We start from the raw sequence: 24,190 nt of genomic DNA, 5'->3' as shown, positions 1-24,190 counted from the left end.
TTTAAATCTGAAATTTTCTATCATTATATGAATTCATTCTTTTTTAAATCTAAAACTTCTATCATTATATAAATTCATTTAATTTATTTTATTTTATTTTTATTTTTTTAATATTTTTTATTTATTTTATTTTATTTAATCTAAAATTTTCTAGCATTGTATAAATTCATTTTTTTCACATACTACATGTAAAATTTAAACAATGTTTATAAATCCCAGGCACTGAAGATGATCTCAATAAAGATCAAAACGTTGGCACGATAAAGAAAATGTTTTTCCAAACCTACGTCATACCAGACCGCATCTCACGATCTCCGAATAATTATTGTCTAACGATCACTAAACACCACACATTTATAAATAATATTTTATATAATATCAATCATCAATCAGGGCAATCGTGACGGGAAAAATATCTAACAATAACTTCCCATTTATACAATTGTTCATAAACAGATTTCTGAATTGACCGAATCTCGAGTCCATTTGCATTTGTATTGACTATGGAGAGTTAAAGCTACTCGCCTACCTGACAGGATTCAAATCCGATTTGAATCCTCTTTTAGGGTCAAGGTTTTCCTTTAGAACTCCGGCATTAATTCGGACGCTTACACACTCTGTAATGGAAAGCAGTGATCTATCGGAAAATACAAACGGTTTATGTGATTGGATATGTTCCTGTACTATTTTTTTGACTCAGCAAAATTTTTTTTAAACTGTTTGTAAAGAACAAATGCAAGACTAGTTACTTTTATGTTTTGATTCAAATTTAGACTTTTATTTAATCAAAATAGACAGAGAGAGAAAATGAGATATTTGGATAGATAGAAAGGATAGAAAGAAAGAGAGAGGGAGAGAGGGTGTGAGAGAGAGAGAGAGAGAGAGATGGGAGAGAGAGCGAGAGAGAGGGGGAGAGAAAGGAAGGGAGAGGGGGAAGCAGAGGAAGAGGGAGAGGGAGAGAGAGAGAAAGAGAGAGATGAGTGAGTGAGAGTGTGAGAGAGAGAGAGAAAAAGGGAGGAAGAGAGCGAGAAAGGGAGAGGGTGAGAGAGTGAGGGTGGAGAGAGGTGGAAAAAGAACGAGAGAATTGTGTTTTCTTCCTAGAGGCCTCACCCCTGATCCTATCAAACCAACTAACTATATTAGCATTCTTTTGTGGCTTCATTGTTATGATATTCTGTCAATTGAATGAATGTAGGGTGGACATGAGACAGTTGGAAAAGAGAACCGACGGTGGATATCCTGACATCCATCCTGACTGCACAATGAACGGGAGGCGGAGGTTGAGACTACTCCTATTTAAGTTTAACTTGAACGCCTTATCTGAAGGATGTGCATACGCATTTGTGTGCTGGAAGAAAAATTTTTTCCTACGCTTTTATTTCTAATCATTTCATGGGTTTGTGTGTTTTCTGTATGTTTATGTGATTGATGACAACCAACTTTGTAACTTAAATTGTCTCGTATTTGTCGGGAAGAATTGCTTCTTACAAATAATACAAAATGCACTTTTACCGAAGTTCCAGTTAACTTTTGCCGATCCCACTGGCTTGTTATCAAGTTGGACAACCTTCTCTCACTTCCAAGTAACTTGGGTATTCCATTTAATCTAAGTTTCTTGTCCAACTAAACTCTCAACAATACAATTTTCATATGTGTGTTTACATAATATTTTTTCCCCACTGCAGTACCCCTGTCATGCAGAGTGTATTACAAGGGGAGTTCAAGAAAATTAATTAATAAATGCATAGAAAATAAAATCATGTATAATAATTAACGTTTTAAATAAATTATAAATGTATATATTTTATGAATTTGATGAATTTTTTGAATATTTGTTGAATATTTGTTGAATTGTATCTTGTAAAAATACAAATCGGCAAATGATACTCAAATAAATCCTTGAAATTGCAAAAGGTTGTGAATTAAAATATGGCTGATAAAAAATGTGAATTCATCAAAACTGCAAGCACTGTGCAATCCGTTAAGCACACACGATTAATTTCTAACTTTGATCCTTTTATTTTGTCTGTTGTTTTTCAACTTTATTTATTTTTCTTACTTAAACACGCCCACACCAGCCTATATTCGCATAACTCGCGAACGTTTTTTTTATTATTGAGTTAAAAGGAAAACAAATATTTGCAGAATACAGGACGTAATAATTTTACTTTTTCATCCATATATCATTTTCAATGGTCGCAATAAAAAGGAAAAGCTAATTTGAACGATGGAATAAAACCCGTATATCAAAAAGTTCTGCTCGCCGGCTGTCAACGGCACGTCATATCAATTGAAAAAAGCCAAGGGGAATTTGGAAGCACCGAGGCTGTCCCGTTTTCTCATCAAAACTTCTCTAGTTAGAATTGAAGGGGATTTGGAAGTGAGGGCTTTAAAACCAAGCGAGAGTGGCGTAAAATTTCATTGACCTGACATTTTATGTAAAACTTAGATAAAAGCATAAGACTACTTTATGACAGAAAAAGAGAGAGAGAGAGGTATTCTGAAATGATAGTCGTTTTAGCTTTTTATCCTCTGTTCAAATTTAGTTGAATGGATTGAGTGGATTTGGGCTTGAAAGATACTCGTGGACATGCCCATGGATTATGAATATTTTTTTATGCGCCAAATTCTCCTGGACTGGACTTCATTGTATCCTAGATACATCAGCGTACAGGTTTTTTCTTGATTGAGGTTGTTTTTTCATTTCTACATTTATCTATTATTTATATATTAAATGAATCTAATGAAAGTTCAATTCAATTATCCTGTTCATGTCGTCCCTAGTAATAGGATAGTCCATAAGTATAGGATATTCTCTCATTAGGATAAACCGTGTCACTTAAATATTTAAGGAAATTACGTGAAGGACTAGCAATGCATGTTTATCTATTTAATAAGAAGTATGGGGCGTCGGTGGCCGCAACGATTTAGGCGTTGACATGGCGCTTATCACTGTAAGGTAAATGTCCCGGGTTCGAATCCAGCGGCCCTGCATCCGAACCTGACATACTTACAAATGGGCTTTTTTTCAAAAACACCGGCACCCTGAGGGTTTATACGACCTCTGCTGTTGCGAACTCTCGTAAAATAAAATAAGAAGTTTGCAATATATTGATTTGCTGTAAATAAATCTAACTAAAATACGTGTTGTCCATATTATCTCCATTTTATTTTAGGATTAAAGATTTGTGAACACACACAAAATTGTTTTAGTATGACATTTATCTCTACCAACCCTACCGGAAAATCCTCCAAGACGATTGAAGCGAATGTGGCCCTCATTCAGTGAAGATTGAAAATATTTAAGTGTAAAGGAGTGTTTGTTGCACTGGGCAACTTATCCTGCAAGAGTCTCAAACGTCAAATTCAACATATATAAACATATTTACTTACTACAATATTTGTAGTTGTAAATGTCAAATAAATGTAATAAAAAATAGATTTTAGGAATAAATTAAAGCATTCAAAAGACTTCCCATCAGATGGAATTTTATTTGTATTTCTATTAGTCGTCACTCTCTGCAGAAATCTATTTACTTGATGTTAATCAGTTTCCAGTATCCTTTAAGTAAGCCGTGAGCGAATTGCGTGACGCTAAGTAATGATTCAATAAATAGATCCTCTTGTGGAGACCCTAGCATGCCCTTCAAACAAAATTAACAATTCGACTGCTGTTAACGTTTTGAATGTAACTTAAGTCAGCGTTTTTAATAATAAGCGTTAATAATAAGGATAAAGAAAAACTATTGTACAATTTCGTGAACCTTTATGATCAATTAAAAACTTTCAATCTTGTTTTGCCATATTGAGAGGAAACGTACTAGACTCTTCAAAACAAATTATATTGAAAGGTAGATTGAAATAATATTGCTTCCAGTTGTATCAGAAAGTATGGATAAGAAATTATAGCGAGAGTAGTTGAGTTAGAGGTTTTTCATATTACGGATTGAAAATGAATCATTTCATCATCTTGTTTTATTACTAGTTCGAGTCGTCCTCCCAACAGTGAGATAAGTATAATTACTTACCTAGTTCATAAGTATAATTAGTTAGTTGGCCTAATTAAAGTACTTTTCCTTTACATTTCTCAAAAGCAGAAGCAAAAAAAAATCTTTGGTAAATTTTTTTATTACTGATTCTTTGAAGCATTCGAAAAAATAGTTTATGCGCAACAACAAGAATTGGCGGACAAGAATGAAGGCAAGAAATCCTCCATTACGTTATAAATCTAAAATATTTAGATTTATAAATTTAGTTTATCTGATTTTATTTTTTTTTTTACTTTGGTACATTATTTTACCTTAAAGTAACCAAATATGTTTCACCGACGCCTTGGCAAATTTTTGCAAACAGTGGAACTTTACCTTTAACCATCGCAATTTACATAATTCAATACAGTTTTTGAATTGATATTGTTAAATTTTTTTATTTGTTATAAAAAAGTGTGAGTTAGAACGTTTCTTTGATCTCAGAAAATAGCCATTTTCGGAATAAACAATGGTGACGTTTGGTGCATTGTTAATAACGGAATGCTTGACCAATACAGATTGCTTCATTTTTCTTTTTGATCAATCAGCCTACTGCCATCAGTTCATCAAGGATCATTTCACAGTTGAAAAATGCACGAAGGTACAATTGAACAGAAAAAGAGGAGATTTCAATCTCCGGTCCATTGGATAGAAAATGAAGTCAATCAATAATTCCCAATCTACACCTTAATGCCACAGCCGTTATCATGTCACTACTCTTTTCCAATAAAGAATGTTATCTTTTCGACCTGAGAAAAAAAAAAAACCGTTTTCCCGGTTTCCTGATACTTATTCCGACCTCGTGGTCGTTGAGGAAAACCTATTCTTCCCAAGGGTCGGCCGGGTTCAAACCAGCCTCCACAACTCATACAAACGCACAGGGGCGCCATTCTGCGCTAGATATCCCTGCAATTATTTTCAAACAATCCTGTATGCTAATCCTGTAATTCCTTTAGTTCCGTGTACTGAGATCGTTGTATATTTTAGGCTCTACAAATGAAATTTCATCACCGGATGGGAAGGGGGAATTTACATTTTTCTTTTCTCTTTGCTTAAACATTTGGCAAAGTTTATTTTACGATACATCAGTTTTAATTAGAAAATATATCACCTGGTTTATGTTACTTTTCTACCAACAGTTGCAACATAAACAGAAAATTGTAAAAAACATTAAAGCTTCAAGCATGATTAAATATGATTTATTTACTCATGGTATTAAACTTTTTATACTGATTAATTTTTTTACGGGGATTCCTAACAGCAGAGATCGTTTTCACACCTGGTTTCCGGTGTTTTTGAAAATAAAAAAAGCCCATTGGCTCTGAATTAAAGGCTTGTTGTCTGAAATAATCTTACTGTACTTCAAAAATATACAAGAGTATTTACGAAAAGTTTCATTTAAACATACATTCTTAAACGTTTTATCGAAAAGTTCTTTCTAAGTAGAACAGAGGGGTGAAATGTTTATTTGTTTTTTTGCAGAATCGGTCAGAATAAAAGATAACATCAGCTGTTCAAAAAAAGGGCGAGAGCTACGTTTTCACTGGTTTATTAAACGATCAGTATTGATCTAGGCGAACGGTTTTATATACGATAATAGCAAAAGTTCCGTCAAGCATAAAACATAGTATAAATTATTTGTTGACTTTGTAAATGTAATCCGGTAATATTACATATTTACATATTGTTTTGAAAAGAATATTTTAGTAGCAGTTTAAGGGAAAAAGTATTTCAAATAGATAACTAAATTTTTAATTTTGATATTTAATATAATATAAAATGTCTCTATTAACATTTCCAACAGATATTCGTCTTCGTAACAAAAAAAGTCCTCAAATATTTTTTTCAATCATAGCAAAAAGTGAACTGCACATCAAAATATTTATACCCACGTCGATATGCTTTTTATTACCAAATAACTGCTTAATTAGATTATATGTTAAATAAAGCTCGTTTTTTTGAAGCTGTTTAACCCCTAAAAGTCCTAAGGAAAAGTTTTGGGCTAAAGAAGAACCCTAATTTGATAATAGACCTTTAGTCCACACAAGTTTCACAACCATTAAAAATTAGAAAACTCCAATTCTCGACCCCCATTACCAGGCAATTATAAGCAGAACGCTATGGATTTACAGAATATCCGATTCATGTAGCTACGTGCAATTCAGATTTGATTTTTATTGAAATGTTTCGGAATCATCGTCTGATTTTGCCAAACGTATCTAAGCAGGACGGTGCTTCGGGTTGCACTTTCTACGGTATACAAACACTTGGAGCAGTATTTACTTGCAACCCTGCAGCTCATTCTCGGCTAAGATAATCGCTATTTTAGAAGCATTAGAATTTGTATCTAAGAGAGTATACGTGGCCAAACGGTTTAAGCAATGACTCGGCGCTCATCACATTTTAAGGTGAACGCACGGCCGCTTGATTCGAACCCAACATGCAAATATGCTTTTCCCATTAAAAATTTTTAATATGAATAATGAGTTATCATAAGCTGTCTTCAGTGTGTTTGAAATGTTTTTTCCTTAGAGACGCCGAAACCCAAACCAGCGAGGATAGGCAGATCAAACTGATCGGTAACGAGTGGTAACGACTAAATTGTAAAACAATTGCTTCTGAGTGATAGACACTTTAATTATTTTAAAACAGTCCTTGTACTTTTTACATTTTAAATATCTACATAGATTCCTCACTGACAGAGTGCAATTGGTTTTTATGTTCACGTTGATTAAAGTTAAGAACAAACACCGTCTAGCAGATTGGAATTTATCAAGTTACAACAGGCGGTGTAAGGTTTAAAGGCTTTGTTAAAGCGACAAACCCTTTGTTAAAGCATTTCCCAAGGCCTATTTCTACGACAATAATCACCTGATGCTACTGGACGAAGGGTAGTGTTGATGTAGTAATGAATCATCGATTTGCTAATTTGATTTACTGGTCTTCTTTACGATAGACTAGTAACTTAGGCAGAACGGTTTCGCGCTGGATACTGTGCAATAAATAATAAATATGACTTTAATTGGCACTGTTATACTTAAACTAGAAGATATTTGCCTTTTTAAATATTATTGTCAGCTTTTTACTGTATAGATCGGCATGCTCTGTACTACAAATTAGAAATATTAGATCTTTCAAGTAAAGTGTTGAGGATTGTTGAATATAAATATTAAATTTTCTGTGTGGCGACTGAAGGTTTTGTCACAAAATTTTTACATTGATTTGGGGGTAAATCAGGTATGCATATTGAAACCTTTATTTTTTTAATTAGTTTTGAGAAACTTATTGGATCATACTGATGCTGGAAGAATTGATCTGTATAGGAAGATCATAATGCTGGATAACGTGGACTATTTGGTCCTTTTTGGCGAATGCTGATGATCGATTCTTCAGAATGATACTGCACTTGAATCTGATGTAATTGTGAATAAAGTTTATTATTTCATTCTAAAAACTAAGTTCATGCAATTTTATTTTATTAAGAGTGATAAATTAGGAGCTTTTTGATACTTTTGAATATTTCGAAATTACTAGTACGAAATTAATATTAAATATTCTAAAAACCCGTTTCATCAACTTGTAATATTAATGAGAATACTTTATTAATTAATATACCGTTGGATCCGTACTGCCATCGCAGAGTACCAACACTTCCGCAACACTTACTTGTCGTGCCGGTTTAGCCTAGCTTAAAAATCCTTTGATGTTATTAAATACAAAAAGTGATCAATTAATAGATAACAAAAAATCATATTTAACAATAAAAAAATATTGATGCAAATTTTAAATTGATTGATGATAAAGCGGATTAAAATTGTTAAGACATCAAAGTTTACACCACGGACACTTTATTATATGATCATGTTGGATAATGCTGACGATTTGGTCCTTTTTGGCTTCTACTGGTGGTCAATTCTTATTTCATTATTATTTACTATATTCTATTCTTGTGATTTCACATTGGTTTTGTGTGAAAGTGTTGTGAAAAGTGAATTTGTATTGTGCTGTTTTTATACATTTATGACAGGGAGGGGGACATGGTAAATCTGGGAAAGAAGAAGAAATCAAAGAAAATTCCCCTATTTACTAAAATCCCTACCAAAAATAGTTTTTCCCCCATCTCCCAAATTCCCATCTCAACCTCACCTTTTGAATTTTTTCTCCTTTTTGCCATTTTTCAAATGTCGTATACTCTATTATTTATCTCTACCAATACCTTAAATATAGGTTAATTAATTGAAAGACAATTTGGTCAAGCGAACCATGAAAACTAGTGAATTGAATAAGTTAAATGAAGTATATCTTCACTAAAGCTCTCCGTGACCATTTTTATTTGTAGCCGAGAATCAAATAGATTACATAACATTTGAAAAACGGCAAAAAGGAGAAAAAAATCGAAAGGAGAGGTTGAGATGGAAAGTTAGTGTCCGACTGGATCGAAGTCACGATAGCTCAAGTGGTAGAGCAGCGGCGTATCTAGCCGAAGATCGTGGGTTCGAATCCCGCTTGTGACACTGAATTTTTACTCAACCAATACCTTCAATACAGATGAATTAATTGAAATACATTATTACCAATAGAAACCTCTTCAAAATAAACGCAATAATATTCTGCAGTAAATGAATATATATAAATACCAGGCATATAGGACGAACCATTTTCATTGGCTGACAAAACTTATGGGGAGGGAAATTTATACTTTAATAAAAAATTACTTATATATAAAGTTAATACTCTAATATAAAGTTATTTAAAATCATATTTTCTCAGTTACCTTTTCAGGATGTATATAAAAATAATTCCTATCTAAATAGGGATCGAAAAATCCAAATTCCCCAGGAATTGAGGCCAACACGTCTGGCCTAGTAATCGTAGATATCGACGATAATATCTTATAAATATAATATTTGAGTCATTAAGGGAAAGGTTTTTCAGCAGCTCACCTTAAACAAAATTGTTATAGATTTAAGCCCCTTACCGTTTGAACGTCTCTTTATATTAAAATTTTAAATCGGTAAAGTTGTTTATGCATTCAGGATATAACTGTACTGGTGAAAAATACGCCACTTTCAACATATTCATAGTTCGCTTAGACTAATCTTTGAAGCTTAGGATAAATCCTCTTTCCTTTTCGAATTCCGCGCTTACTCGGAAATATTCCTCAGCCAGAATTACAGTTTAGAATCGTGGTTTGGTTAAGGCGAAAGCGGTTTCTACTCGTTATTTGCATAGCTTTGCCTCAGGCTATAACTGAACTCTGTCCTCCTGCGTTTGGCAATGTTGAACAAAGTATTTTCTTTATGAAAAAAGTGAAAAGACAGCTTTGCCCAAATGGGATCTGAGTTATATCTCGTCTGAAATGCGACGTTTTTACTGATCCTTAGTGTTTTAAGTTCCACACTAACAAGACTCATGCTATTCAATAATGGTAATTTTTAGCCAAAAAAAATTGTAATTTTACAGAAAATTTTGACGTGTGACATAGGTTGAATTCTTACAAGATTAAACTATAAACAAATACAGAAATTAAGGATGATTAATTATATAGTATTCACACCTTTTAAAAATCGCAATGATCCGAATTAAGTTTCAGTAAGAGTTAAATAAAAATGATGAGTATTATTCAATTGTATTTAACCGTTGAAAAATAAACATTGTTTTTTGCAAAACGAACGCTTGTAGTTTGTCTTTTGATTGCAAAGAGGTAACTTTTACTTGAATTTCTATTCCAGCTGCAAGTTTGTGGAGAATGTGTTGCCGCTGCTAATTTATTTAATCAACAGTCTACCCTTTCATTCATCAGAGGCTGACTGCCTCCCTTCAAACACCGTGGAATAATTTTAATCGGTTTGGGAAAATGTATCTTAGTCTCCAAAGTTCCCAGTTTGGCGTTATCTGTGGTTTTATTTAAAAATAAGACATTTCCCTGAGGGAAATTTTTTTCTATGAGTTTTATTCACGTCTAAAAAGCCAGGGAAAAAGCATAGAACAGACAGTAGTGAAGAAATCTCATCAATAATGCACGGGACATATGCCTCAAATTCCTCGTTTTTTACGGATGCCAACGTTGGTTTCATTTCCAGCATTTTTCTTGGAGTTTTCTTACCTAACAACACTTCTTTAAACTAGAACCGTCTTTTTTCGTCTATTTCTTCGTTTTTAAGACTAATGATAAATTTCTAATTTTGTAGTTTACAATCTCATTTTATATATAAATTATAAATTCGGTTCTTTTTGATACTTTTGAATATTACTCGAAATTACTAGTACGAAATTGGCATTAAATATTACAAAAACCCGTTTCAATAACTTGTAATATTAATGAGAGTACTTTATTAATTAATACATTACAATTAATTATCGTTTTTAGTTGAGATGAAAAAAGTTAATGGCACGAGCGGGATGAAAAATGGCAAAAAGGAGGGAAAATTCAAAAGGTGGAGTTGAGATGAGAAGTTGATGTCCGAGTGGATCGAGGTCACGATAGCTCAAGTGGTAGAGCAGCGGCGTATCTAGCCGAAGATCGTGGGTTCGAATCCCGCTCGTGCCATTAACTTTTTTTCATCTCAACTAAAACCCTTAATTAATTGTAATGTATTAATTGGTCAAGCGGACCACGAAATTAGTGAAATTAATTAATACGTTTGATCCGTTCTGACGGCGCTAAATACCAACACTTCCGCAACACTCGTCTGTCGTGCCGGTTTAGTCTAGCTTAAAAATCGCTTGATGATATTAAACACAAAAAGTGATTAATTTATAACAATAAAAAAATATACAAAATTATTGAAACTAATTTTAAATAAAGAGATGATTAAGGGGATTGAAAGTTGTTAAGCCATTAAAGTTTATATCCAGAAATGCATTCAAGTACTCAGTTAAGTTGTAATATAGAACTACATTTCATACACGTATAAGGCCATTAAGTTACAACAAAAAGCAAGCAATAATGATAATGTAGATAGTTATTCCCTTATTATAGTGCTTACGATAGCGATTATAAGAGGACTCAAACCACTTTCTATCTTATAAACTTGACATTTGGTATAATTAACTTTGATGTTTTAGCAACCAGATGGTAGGATTTGCGATAGTGAATCAAGGTTGCGACGAGAGAATTTCTATTGCCAATTTGGTTAATCTGTTAACCATCCTTCAATTCAACATCTCTAATATTCCTCACTTCAAACAGAATGTAAATTGTGTTATCCGGCATGAAAAATTTCTCCTCTCGAACCAACTTAGGTATTACATTATGTATTTCTCTGAATAACGTTTTGAATCTTTTTTTTTAAATGCAAAGAATTCTGGTTTTATTCGTAACGAATTGAAAATCCATAGTTAAAAATGTAGTTTAAAGGTTGTAGTAATGTAAAGAATAATAAATATTATAATATATATACTAATAAATGATGTCTACATTGTCGCTGTACACATAATATTAATTTAAAAATTAACTGCAGCATTCTTTACAGAATAAATAAATTAATTGTCAATACAGATTGCCAAGGTGTGGAATGTCACTTCTGGTTTTCTCAGAAACTACTGAACCTATAAAAAAAATTAACCTCATTTTTCTACTTTCAAACATTGCATTTTTTCAATTTTTTTACAAAAGTAAGCTTACTTCTGCACTCAACGTCTAATTAACGGGAATATAACTTTGCTTCAGCAACATGAAAATAAATGAGTAGAAAAAATACGAGGACAGGTGAAGAACAGCAACGAACGACGCGCCTCCAAAACTAACCAAAATAATGCATATTATAATGTCGGAAGGATGAGCTTACGCTTAAATTTACTATTTAAATTTTTGATAAAGTTGAGTAGTTTTTGAGAAGCGTAACACTACTAAGATGGTACTAATGAATTAAAAATTTAGCAAACTTTTTTCAATTTACCTATATATCTATTATATAAATGTAAATATATACATACGTTCGCAGGATGTATGCAATGTAGTTTACTGTTTAAAATTAGTTATTTTTTGAAAAACTTTCAAATAAAATTTAGCTCTACTGTGTACTTTTTTTAAGAAATGAAACCAATTTGGAAAGCAAATTATTATAAAAAAAAGAAAATATAATTTTTGACTAATATGATTTTTCTTTCTTATTACATGAGATATAACACGTTTCTCTATTCAAAATATTATAGTAGTAATGAGTAAGTTTTTTGTGTAATATTTGTCAATGAAAATTTTCTCGATTTCGAAATAATTGCGTATTGTTTATTTTTGTTTGCATGAATGCGTCATTCTTACTGTTGGTGCCATTTTTTGCATGTCTTGTCTCAGTTCTTCTACCTTAGCGTTTGAGGCACCTTTCTGCGCTCTCGCTTGGTGTCCCCTGAAGCTGGCTTGAATCTTTGTGGCTGCATTGCACAACTCTGAAAAACAAAACGATAATTATTAGACGAAGGAAAAGTGTAAATCCAGTAAAATAAGTAGCCACACAACGATTATAAGAACATATACTTAAAATTATTTCATTTTGGTTCTTTCCGTCTATGGAATTATAATACATATTAGATCAAAATAAATTTAATAAAACACCTATTAAAAAAATAACAGTAAAAATATTATCCATTTACGATATTATAGTTTTTATGAATATACTGAATATAAATTTTAATTGAAAATAATCATTTCGTAATGTGAATGATTAAACGATAATAAATAATTACTATAAATATTTTGTACAATGTCTAGTATTTTTTTATTACTGTGTAGTCAACTATTATATATAAATTTTGTTCTAAGTAGTTCAAAAATTGATTTAGAATACTAGTTCGTACAGTAGAAAACTATAATAACTAACTAATACGAAATAATTTTTTGATATTTAATAACTGATATTTATCAAGTTTGCAACTCGTGTAACCAATGATCCGTTAAACAAGCTTAAACAATTTAATGTTTTTATGCTCCGTATATTGATTAATATAATATATTTATAGACACATAGTAATATCTAATATGATGTCGACCTTCGACCCTTGACCTCCACGATCGATTAAGTATCGTAGACCTGATTATGATTCATGGCAGGTGGAAATTTTATGAGCGAACCAGATCTTTCAGAAACACTATAAGCTCATTTATTACTAGTGTAAATTTAAAGCTTATTGAAGGCGTATTGGTTATTATTGTTGTACTAGTTGAGTCCTTTAGGAACCGTTTTAATTTGGGCAGAAGTATTTTCTCTCTCGGAGAAATAATTGCTAATAAGTATTTGTTATAAAATGTAGCCTAGTTGTTAAGGAACGATCCCGCGTTTCCTTCATTATTTATGAAACGGAGAGAGAGGTTGCTGGCTATAACTCGCCGCGATATGGCTCTAGTGTATCACAGGAGTGAAGGAGCTTATTCCTGGAATCATTCCAAGACAGACAGAGGGCCCTTACTTGAAAATTATATTTCCCTTTCGTTCCTATTGCTCGAATATAGCGCGGGCTTTTGCCAGGACACATTTTCCCATTTGCAACACTTACTTCGTTATTCCTCCATTTCAAAAACAGTGCTCTGAATGTATAAAATCGTACTGGAGGCGAGAAGTAAATTGCACATTCACCAGGCGTATTTTACGTGACTTGGACTTTTTAAGTTTTTAAACTTCAGATTTAACTAAACAAATATATATGGAAACGCTAAATTAAGTTATTAAATTGGCATAGTTAATTCTGGTTCCGAGTGCAGATGCTACACGGATGCACTGCTAAAAAATAAAATAATTACAACAGGTCATGGCGCACCTTTAGATGTCAAGAAGGATTATTGGGATTGGTCGGAAGGAAAGTTGTACGCGAGGATTAGAGTGGAATTAAAAGTTAGTGCGGTTGGAAATATAGAAAAATAGGCGTTGACATTGGATAAAATATTCCTGATAGTGGGGCTTGGAGTTGATTTGGTTGACCCTCATAATTCTTTGCCGTATGTCCATATTAGTTTCAGTATTGAGTTGTTTATGGGTACGTCATCATCAAGGAAGAGTTTAGATTTGTTGCTTAATAGTATTTTAAGTAATCAGTATCGTTAATTCAGTTCTTCCTTTTAAGTCATTTATGGGGATTCCAGGTCAGTTACTTTTCTATATACAACCCAAGATAGCGGGTTTCGTTTTTGGTAGGAAGGGGTGAGGTGACATTGTTTGAAGGTAGATTAGTGAATGCGTAAAGGTTATGTTGCTTTATGATGTTCAGTTGGGTTCGCCATTTTTTTTAGACCATTGTGCAGTGAGTAATAACTAACTTGAAATTAAATTGAATAGCAGTGCCTTCAGCAAATATTAAGATAATGGTGTTAGGATGAGGAGGGAGATATCAGGAGTCATTACTAAACATAGTAATAGCCCGAGGACGCTTCCCTGAGGGACGCTCGTGACTCGAGTGTTATGAAAAAGAGAGTGAAAAAATCCGACCCGATCTAAATTTGTTTATAAAAGTTTTTATATATTTTACAGTTTCGTCCGGAAGAAGAAGGAATTATAATAAATGATTAAGTAATTATTAATATTATTAAGACAATTAGCAGTAGATCTCAACTATTACAACGCTTCCTGCAGTTTATTTTGCTTAAATTTTACGTCTGGCTGGTAAGCAGCATAGTGTAATTGGCCAAAGAGCTCCTTTTCTACAGAGATTTCGATTGTTTAAAAGCGAGTTATTTGTATGGTGAGTTATAAATATTTTCGAAAGTCTTTTTAAGTTTCTCAAGTCATACTTAATCAATTATGTACGACACATTCAAGAACAAGTACAATATATTATTATTCGGAGATCGTGAGATGTGGTCTGGTGTCACGTAGGTTTTAGAAAAACATTTTCTTTATAGTGACAACGTTTCGATCTTTATTGAGATCATCTTCAGGGTCTGGGGTTTACAAACATTATTTAAATTGGACACCAAGCAAAAAGTATTCTGAAGGACATCGCCAACAATGAGAAGAAACTCGCATCGGCTATCAATCAGAGAATTTTTTTGTTGAAATGCAGACAACACAAATACGCAAAAAATAAACACTTTGAGAGAGTAGAAATATTTTGATTGAATATAAAAAATATTTTTTGCATTGTATAAATGCACTTTTTTCCACATCCTACATGTATTTGTTAAATTTAAACAATGTTTGTAAATCCCTGGCCCTGAAGATGATCTCAATAAAGATCGAAACGTTGGCACGATAAAGAAAATGTTTTTTTTAAACCTACGTCATTCCAGACCGCATCTCACGATCTTCTAATAATCATCTACTAACGGTCACTAATCACCCAAAATTTGTACATTATATTGAAAACACGCTGTTACAAAGATTTCTATCAAATATTAATTTTAATTTGTCAGTTGATGAGTTGCTAAAAACAAAAATGTAAAATGTTAATTTATTATTTATACATTTATTGTTGTTCTTTAAAAATAAAGTTAATTACATTTGATTTTTTCCCGAGATAATGCAGGTAATGAGGAGCGGGAAAACTTTTTCTATTCTCTTTAGAAAAACACAAGGAGAAGTCTCAAGAAGTTATGATTAGGTTAAAGGAAGAACTGCATGAAACTCATTCCGCCACTGGAGCTGAATCTTAAATGAACTTTTCCCAGGAAGCTAGTCAAAAGCTTTTCCGGCAGTTTATAGCATTAACGAGAAAAAATTTAATTTTCCTCTCATCACTGACAGTTGACCCATATATCGATTTCATACAAAAAAAGGAAAGGGTTCAAGTTTTATGGCAATTTTCTTTCACCATTCCGTCTCGGAAGCACATTTCTTCAAGTACTATTTATTTCAAATGCACCTCAAGGGGTATACAATCTAACTTCGTTTAAAATTTTTCCTCCACAGGGGGAATATTCGAGCTCGTTGAACCAATCTTCGGTAATCCTGGTGACCAACTTTCTTTTTTATATCCTTTCTATAGTAAGCAATATCTTTTAGTTGCAAACTTAATTTGTATCCATTTGTTTGAATATTAAGTGTCCTCTTGAAGCAGTAAGAGTTTGTTTTATAATTTGAAAATTTCAGTGTTGTCAGAAACAATACTTGGTTTTTATGAGAGATGTAACAAATATTGTACAGCCTCACGTTGATTTCAATCTTAAATATTTGTCATACTGAGATATATCAAATATAAACTGAAACAGACTAATAACAGATTTTCTCAGGTTTTAAGTTTTCTAATAATTCTCAAGAAAACATACATTAATTGTTTTTTTTTTTAAATAAAAATATTTTAGAGTTAAAAGAAAATAAGCAAACTTTAAACTGATAATAATTGTAATGCCTCCGTATCCGATTTAGAATAGGCTAAGAATGAAATCTCCAACTTCTTCAAATATAAACCAATTTTATTTATTTAACATTTTAGTTGAAAGTTAATCATTGCATATGTTTCAAAGGTTTGCAACAATTTTTTGAAAACAACATCGACTTACTAGACCCTCTGGTAATTTTTTTTAAGCGTTTCTGCCTGATGCGAATTTCGGTTAACAAATATTTCTGTCTTGGGGAGTTAGCATCAATCTTAGAATAAAATAATAGTTTACATATGTCGTTTTTTTTCTCAAATTAAACTCAGACTATATATTTATAATTAATTTAGTTAAGTGATATATTTTATACATTGTTTAATTTGTATTTTAAAATGTATTATTATTTGGAGATCGTGAAGTGCGGTCTGGTGTGACGTAGGTTTAGAATAACATTTTCCTTATCGTGCCAACGTTTTGATCTTTATTGAGATCATCTTCAGGTCTCAAAGTTTTCTGTGTAGATGGTCATTGCTGTGAGACGTGTTGAGAGTGCCCAAAAATAAAATTTATTATACACACTCAGTTAATGATAGAAATGTATTTAGTATATTTTGTATGGGGCATTAAAAATAAAATAATAACAGTAAAAATAAACAATGTCTTCTGAAAACTACAAAAACGTCCTGGCTAAATAAATATGCGGTTCTTTATTGGTTAAAGAAAACCTATGGAGAAAGTAAAGCTAGCTCTAACCCTTGGAAAGTAGTGGCAAAAAAAATGCGCAGGATATCATTGGAGCGAACAGTACAAAATCAAAAGAAACTCCAGCTGTTTGTTCGCTTTGTAATGGTAATCATCCAGCCAACTACAGAGGATGCATCACACACAAAGATTTACAACGGCTAAGAAGACAGAATTCCTCCGAATCAAGACACCAGTCTAGTACTCCTCCACCACCACCACAGCAAGTAAGATCTGACCACGCTCGTCGAACCAGCGTTAGCTACGCCCAAGCCGTCCAAGGACCATCTCAGTCACAACCACAGCCAAACCCTACTCCTTCTTTCATCCCTCCTCCTTCCACTTCTTCAGACCTAACTTCAATGATGTTCACCTTTATCAACGAATTCCGCTCTCTCATCAGCCCTCTAATCTCTCTTCTTACAACCGTCGTTGAGAAGCTTGTCTCACCATTTTCGCGAACACACCCTTAATGCCATCTCATCACCCTCTAACTCTCCTCTTATGGAATGCAAACGGCTTGAACTCCCGCTTCAACGAACTAGAAATACTTCTACAAGAAAAAAGAATAGCCATAGTACTGGTTACGGAGACACTCTTTACATCACGATCTAATTTTTACATTCGAAATTTCAGGACTTATAGGACTGACCATCCCATGGATATTGCTTGTGGAGGTACCGCTATCTTAATTCGCAACACGTTAAACCATTATCTAATTCCTAGCCAATCTTCTGTATCTTTACAGTACACTGCCATCAAATTGTCCTCTACACCCTTCAACTTTACTATAGCAGCTGTATATTGTCCACCAAATCATAACATTTCCCACCAACAGTTTCTATCCTTTTTCCAGTGCATTGGCCCGCGTTTCCTGTCCGGTGGTGATTATAATGCAAAGCATCCACAGTGGGGCTGCAGGGTAGCTAATCCACGAGGTCGTGTCTTACACACTGTCCTCTCCGCCAAACGCCTCAACTTCATATCTCCTCCTGATCCTACACATAGGCCCACTGCTACTAACAAACGCCCAGATCTTCTAGACTTCTTCATTACATCCCAACTCTCTTCACTTCACCACCATGTTTGTACATTGAATGATCTCTCATCGGATCATAGTCCTGTTCTATTATTTATCGACACCTATCCCATTCCAACTGCCCCTACAGCTACATTAATACACGGTCCAGTAGACTGGAAACAATTTGGAATACATTTGGAACAGAAAATAAATCTCAAAACCCCCCTTAAAACACACCACGAAATAGACACTGCAATCGAAAAATTCACATTATCAATAACTGAATCGATCAGTGATTCAACAATTCAGACACATCCACAAAACACATATTCTCAGCACATTAACGTACCGCTTTATATTCGCTACCTTATACGATCAAAAAGACAAGCTCGTAAAGAATGGCAAAGAACACGTTACCCTTCAGATAAACGAAAACAGAATAAACTAACACATCAGCTGACTACGGAATTGCAAGCATATCGCTCCGACCGATTCAGACGATTTACTGAATCACTAACAACAGAAAACAAATCTCTCTGGGCGGCAGCTAAAAATCTTCTACCTTACCACAAAATATCTACACCGCTTCGCAAAGTCGACGGCAGTTGGGCCAAGTCAGATGAGGAAAAAGCGAATGCTTTTGCCGCTTACTTGAACACAGTGTTCACCCCACATGTCAACATAATAGACCATACTTATTCAGAACTTATCAATGAATATTTACGTTCACCGATTCCATTATCCCTCCCTCCAAAAGCTTTTTCACCTTCTGACGTTCATTCTACCGTACAACACCTAAAATCCAAGAAAGCCCCAGGTTTTGATCTTATTACCCCAAACATTCTCCAACACCTTCCCAAAAAGGACTCATCACATTCATTACATACCTATTTAATTCTGTTCTTCGTACAACCTACTTCCCTATAGCTTGGAAACACTCGTATATTCGAATGTTTCCTAAGCCAAAAAAGCCAACACATTGTACACATACAGGCCAATAAGTCTACTTCCTACGTTGGGTAAAATTTTAGAAAAACTCCTACTGAAAAGAATTCTTCCGATTCTAAATTCTCAAAACATAATCCCAGCTCATCAATTTGGTTTTCGCAACCACCACTCAACTGTCCAGCAGTGTCACCGCGTGGTAGACATTATTTCATCCTCCCTTGAGATGGGACAGTACTGTTGTCTTGACGTAAGCCAAGCTTTTGATCGAGTTTGGCACCCGGGACTGCTGTTCATGCTCAAGGACATCCTTCCATCCACCTACTATCTCGTACTGCACAGTTACCTCACTGACCGATTCTTCCAAGTCATCGAAGGCCATTCCCTCTCTTCATATTTTCCTATCCATGCTGGTGTCCCTCAGGGTAGCGTTCTGGCCCCTACACTGTACCAGGTTTTCACAGCTGACATGCCATCTTATCCCGAAACCACAACATTCACATTCGCAGACGATACGGCAATTCTCTCTAGCAACTCCGATCTTGTCATTTCCACTCGAAACCTCCAACAATACAGCATACTACTAGAGTCTTGGTGTAAAAAGAAAAGGATAAAATTTAACACAGAAAAATCCACCCACATTACCTTCACTCTTCGCAAAAAGATCTCCTCCCCCTGTTTTCTTAAACAATACTCCCCTCCCAACTGCGGACAAGGTGCGGTACCTCGGATTGTACATCGACAAACGCCTGACGTGGAATCCTCACACAAGACTGAAACGTCAGGAGGTTATGACACGATTTAGAATTCTTGCACGACTTCTTGACAAACGCTCTAATTTACCCCTCAAAAATAAAAGGCTCCTTAACAACACCATAGTTAAGCCGATTTGGACTTACGGACTGGAAGTGTGGGGTTCAGTCAAACATTCCAATATCCACCGCATTCAAACTGCCCAGTCTATAATACTACGAAAAATACTAGATGCTCCATTTTATGTATCGAACCAAACTACACATACAGATTTACATATTCCTTTCGTACAAGATGAAATACGTTTCCGTTACCGTAAATTTCATAAAAACCTCCCAACTAACGTAAACCAACACATCAGAAACCTCGCATCCCGACGAATCCCCTCAAACCCTCCCCGCCGACTGAAGAGACAATGGCCGCGAGATCTCCTAGGAAGTGATGGTGATGACAGTGAAAGTGATAATGCACACGTATCAATTGAACAAACAATATTATTGTAACATTGGAGTAATACCAATGGGTGTTTTCTCCACTCTTGGTTTTAATTTTGTTTTGTTTCAATTATCTTTCTCACTGTTACTTATTACCTACTTTAAGGTAGTTGTAATGTACAACAAATTAAAAAAAATATTAAAAAAAATTTAGACAACTTTTTACTGTGAAAGTCAAATTATAATATTTCTGTTGGATCGATGGGCATCGTCAGTATAATAGACTAACCAATTTTTAAACGGTCTACTGGGTGAACAATTGCCCATTTTGCTATTGATTTGGCAGTCATCACTACCATTCATACTAATCATTTGTTCAAGGCGCTTAATAGTTTACCCGTTGTTATTGCTGATTGCATTATCCGAATATTTCCCTGATAGATCATTTCTCCCATTGTTTTCAGTATGCGATCCTCGTCCGCCGGATCAAAATGGCAACATGGACTTTCACAGCCGACCGGGTCCAAACAAGGACGGGCCTTTTGTTGTTATAGCCCGACCCAGTTTATGTGAAAGTCAGAGGAAAATGAATAATAAATATTTAGCAATATGTTTAAGGAAGAGAGATTGGTTTATGGAAAATAAATTTAACGTATTTAGATCAGTTTATATGTATTAACATTATACTGACAATAAAAGAAAGCAATGAATCATTAACGTCATTATTAACAATGAGTTTTTATGAATAGGGAATAATATTTTTATTATAACGTATGTGGTGATTAGTGACCATTTGTTGATGATTGTTCAGAAATCGTGAGATGCGGTCTGGTGTGATGTAGGTTTCAGACGCACTCTCAACACGACGCGCAAGAATGGCACAATTACGCAGAAAATGAACACTTTGAGCCCTGAAGATGATCTCAGTAAAAATAGAAACGTTGGCACGATAAAGAAAATGTTTTTCTCAAACCTACATCACACCAGACCGCATCTCAAGATTTCTGAATAATCATTTATTATAACCTTTGATTGTGTTTGTTGCATATCTCTCTCTCTCTCTCTCTCTCTCTCTTATATAAATATAAATAAATAAANTATATATATATTAAGTATATTCGAATGCAGGGCCGTTGGTTTCGAACCCGGGACCTTTGCAGTGATGAGCGCCGTGTCAACGCCTAAACTGGCCACCGACGCCCTAAAACCTTAATTATTGCACGAACAATCGCGTTATAACGTCTTTATCGATCCGTTCGGCAAAAAAGGTTGTCATCATTTCGTTCCTGCAAAACCGTCTTGAAGTAACGCCATTCTAATCCAAAGAAGTGTTTCTAAGATCGTTCTAACACATAGCTATGCGGTTTGTTGAGTTTACACCAATTTCCTCTGCCAACTGTCCCCGGATTGTACTGCGGCAGGGTTTTCACAAGTTACACAGTCTGACTACTAACACCCGATAACCGATTGGAAATACACGCCGGCACAAACCCAATACGGGCGACAAACCAAGTCTATTTGTCTATTGAAATTGCAATTTTACCGCACTAATTTGCCATGACGAAGTACCGCCACGTTGCTGAATTAATTCGATTGTTGCACCAAACGGGATGGTCGATTATGTAAAAAATTCAATCTAGTCTCAGGATTAACGGATTGCTCGTCTCTTTTGAGCTTTATTAATCAAGTTCAGTGATTTACGAGCGCCCGTTCCTTTCCGAGGAGAGAAAAAACCAGATCCATTTATGCCTATCTGCAATGAAGCAGCGATGTCGGACATTCTGCAAAATAAATCGGTGAGAAATATTTTGCTTTTCCCCTTTATGCTTTCACGCGGGCGCCATTATTCCTTTGATGTTCAATATTAAACGATAAATAATGTTAATATTGTGTCAAGAGAACGTTTCGTTTGACAACGTCATAATTAACAAAATTGGAAGGAGTTAACTTCTTGTTTTACAGCTTTCCTACCTTTCACTTCACCATCCGTCAAGACCATCACAATTTTGAAGTTAAAAAGTCCGCGAAAAAATTTTTTTAGATCACTTAGAATACACTACAGGTTTCTGCTTTATACAGGTTGAAAATAGTTAAGCCACAAAAATTTAAAAATGGTTTGTTTAAGAAACAAAAATATGAAAGGTGCATAGATGTACATACTCTCAGACATCCAGACAGACTTAAAGGCATTAAATGCCTATGCTTTCAACTCCAAACTTGTCTGGGAGTGCCTTAATTGCATAATGGCTCTAGAAAAGCAAGATTACTTTAAAGTGGGCTCCGGGGCATGAAGGTACAGAAGGAAATGAATAGGCTTGCCAAAAATGGGCACCCTCTCACCCATGGGTCCAGAACCACAATTAACTACTCCAGAGTGTGTCCGTATGTTGGAACTAGAAAAATGGATTGTGAAAGGTAAACTGATAATACTGGACAAATACACCAGGTATGAGGCGAGCTAAGAAATTTATAAATATCTCAAAACGGAAGGCAAAAGAAAGCTTCTCTCAGCAGGTAGAATAGGAAAATTACACACTTATTCACCGGCTACTGCCCTCTTAACTATCACCTTAAGAAGATGGGCAAGGCTGAGGCGGAACCAGAGACATCTGCAGATATCCTTTGCGAATGTGAAACATTAGTCTGTTTACGGTAGAGCTACTTCTGTAGGACATTTCTTACACACAAGGAGATGAAGGAAGGTACTCAGTTTTATAAAGAAAGACTTTCCAAGATATAGGGAAACTTCTGTATAGGGGCTCTACAGTTGTGTAGGCCGCGGTGGGAAAAAGAATTTTTGTATCAAACCCCCCACCAAAAAAAACCTGTAATATAGTTCTGACTTAGAAGGAGGACCTGTCTTTCGTGGAATGAGATCTCAGCAAGGGTTTCAGTAATTAAACCACTAGCAATCCCGATTGATGATCTTACGAGCTATTATTATAAGAAAACAGTGGGTAGGACAATTAATTACTTTATCTATCTTTTGCAAATGTAAAGCATTAGTTCGTTTGGGGTATAGCCACTTCGGTAGGGCATTTCTCATGCCCAAGGCACTCTCATATTCCACGAAGGAAAATGCTCAGTTTTATAAGGAATAGTGCACTTTTCAGGGTATGGCTATAACTCTACAAGCTAAAAGGGTTCCACAATAGACCTGTTTAGGTCGCATTGGAAAGAATTGTATTCTGCATCTAACCCTCCCCCCCCCCAGTAAACCCTAAAAAAATTAACTTTCTTCTACCCAAAGATCAGTCGGATTGAAAAGAAATCTGTGACAATAAATTGCTTCCTGAGTAATAAATGTTTAATTCAATATAATACTGTTTCTTACACGACGTGCTAAATGCAGTTTTCCGAACAATTTAGCGAATAAAGTTTTCTCTCTTAAATTATTTTAACGATATCTTTTTATTTTGAATATTCATAGAAAAATTATAAGTATGAAACAAGTGTGTACCACTTTATGGTTTCTATTGATTTTTAAGTAAAAATAGGTAGTAACTGTATCATTTTTTACATACAAATTAAAATAAAGTATTTCCTGTTATTGAGGAAGGTGTAACGTCCAAATATGTGCAAGGTGTCTGAACCATTTTGAAATGATTTTTCCGAATTAATTTCACAAAATTCCAAGTGCTATGCCGTGATTCAAACCTAGAGGTATCCACTCAGCCAACGCCGTGCTTTCTTTTTATGTATGTTAGTGAACAAAGTAAAATTACTATTCTTACGCTTCTCGATTTTTTTCAGAACCATTTGATACTGGAGATACCCTTGTTCTTATTAAACATAAAATTTTATCTTTCACATACGGTGTCCTCCGTGTGTTGGTTCTACTCTTTCCTTTTGGACCATTCCAAAATAAATCCCTTATGCTATACATTTTCCATCACTTCTGAAATTCCTCAAAGCTAAAGCTCATAAAATATTGCTTCCTTCACCTTTATACAGATGACTTCCAAATTTACCTTTCATTACCGCTTTATGACTTACAAGGTGAAATTTTAAAAATTCAGGATGA

At 34.4% G+C, this 24,190-nt stretch overlaps 1 protein-coding gene across 2 annotated transcripts in view; it reads right to left on the bottom strand.

Moving 5' to 3' along the window:
- Nucleotides 1-24,190, bottom strand: part of LOC106665804 (cilia- and flagella-associated protein 91) — a 219,877-nt gene that overhangs the window by 17,047 nt on the left and 178,640 nt on the right. For both annotated transcript variants that reach the window (XM_014392531.1, XM_014392532.2), the window contains one exon: nucleotides 12,292-12,416. In XM_014392531.1, the coding sequence (XP_014248017.1) occupies nucleotides 12,292-12,416 (125 nt within the window). The remainder of the gene's footprint in view (nucleotides 1-12,291; nucleotides 12,417-24,190) is intronic.

Source organism: Cimex lectularius, unplaced genomic scaffold, assembly GCF_000648675.2.
Source record: "Cimex lectularius strain Harlan isolate CLEC.00 unplaced genomic scaffold, Clec_2.1 scaffold54, whole genome shotgun sequence".
Classification (NCBI taxonomy): domain Eukaryota; kingdom Metazoa; phylum Arthropoda; class Insecta; order Hemiptera; family Cimicidae; genus Cimex; species Cimex lectularius.
The sequence above is the reverse complement of the archived record's forward strand: the minus strand, read 5'-3'. Positions and strand labels throughout refer to the sequence as shown.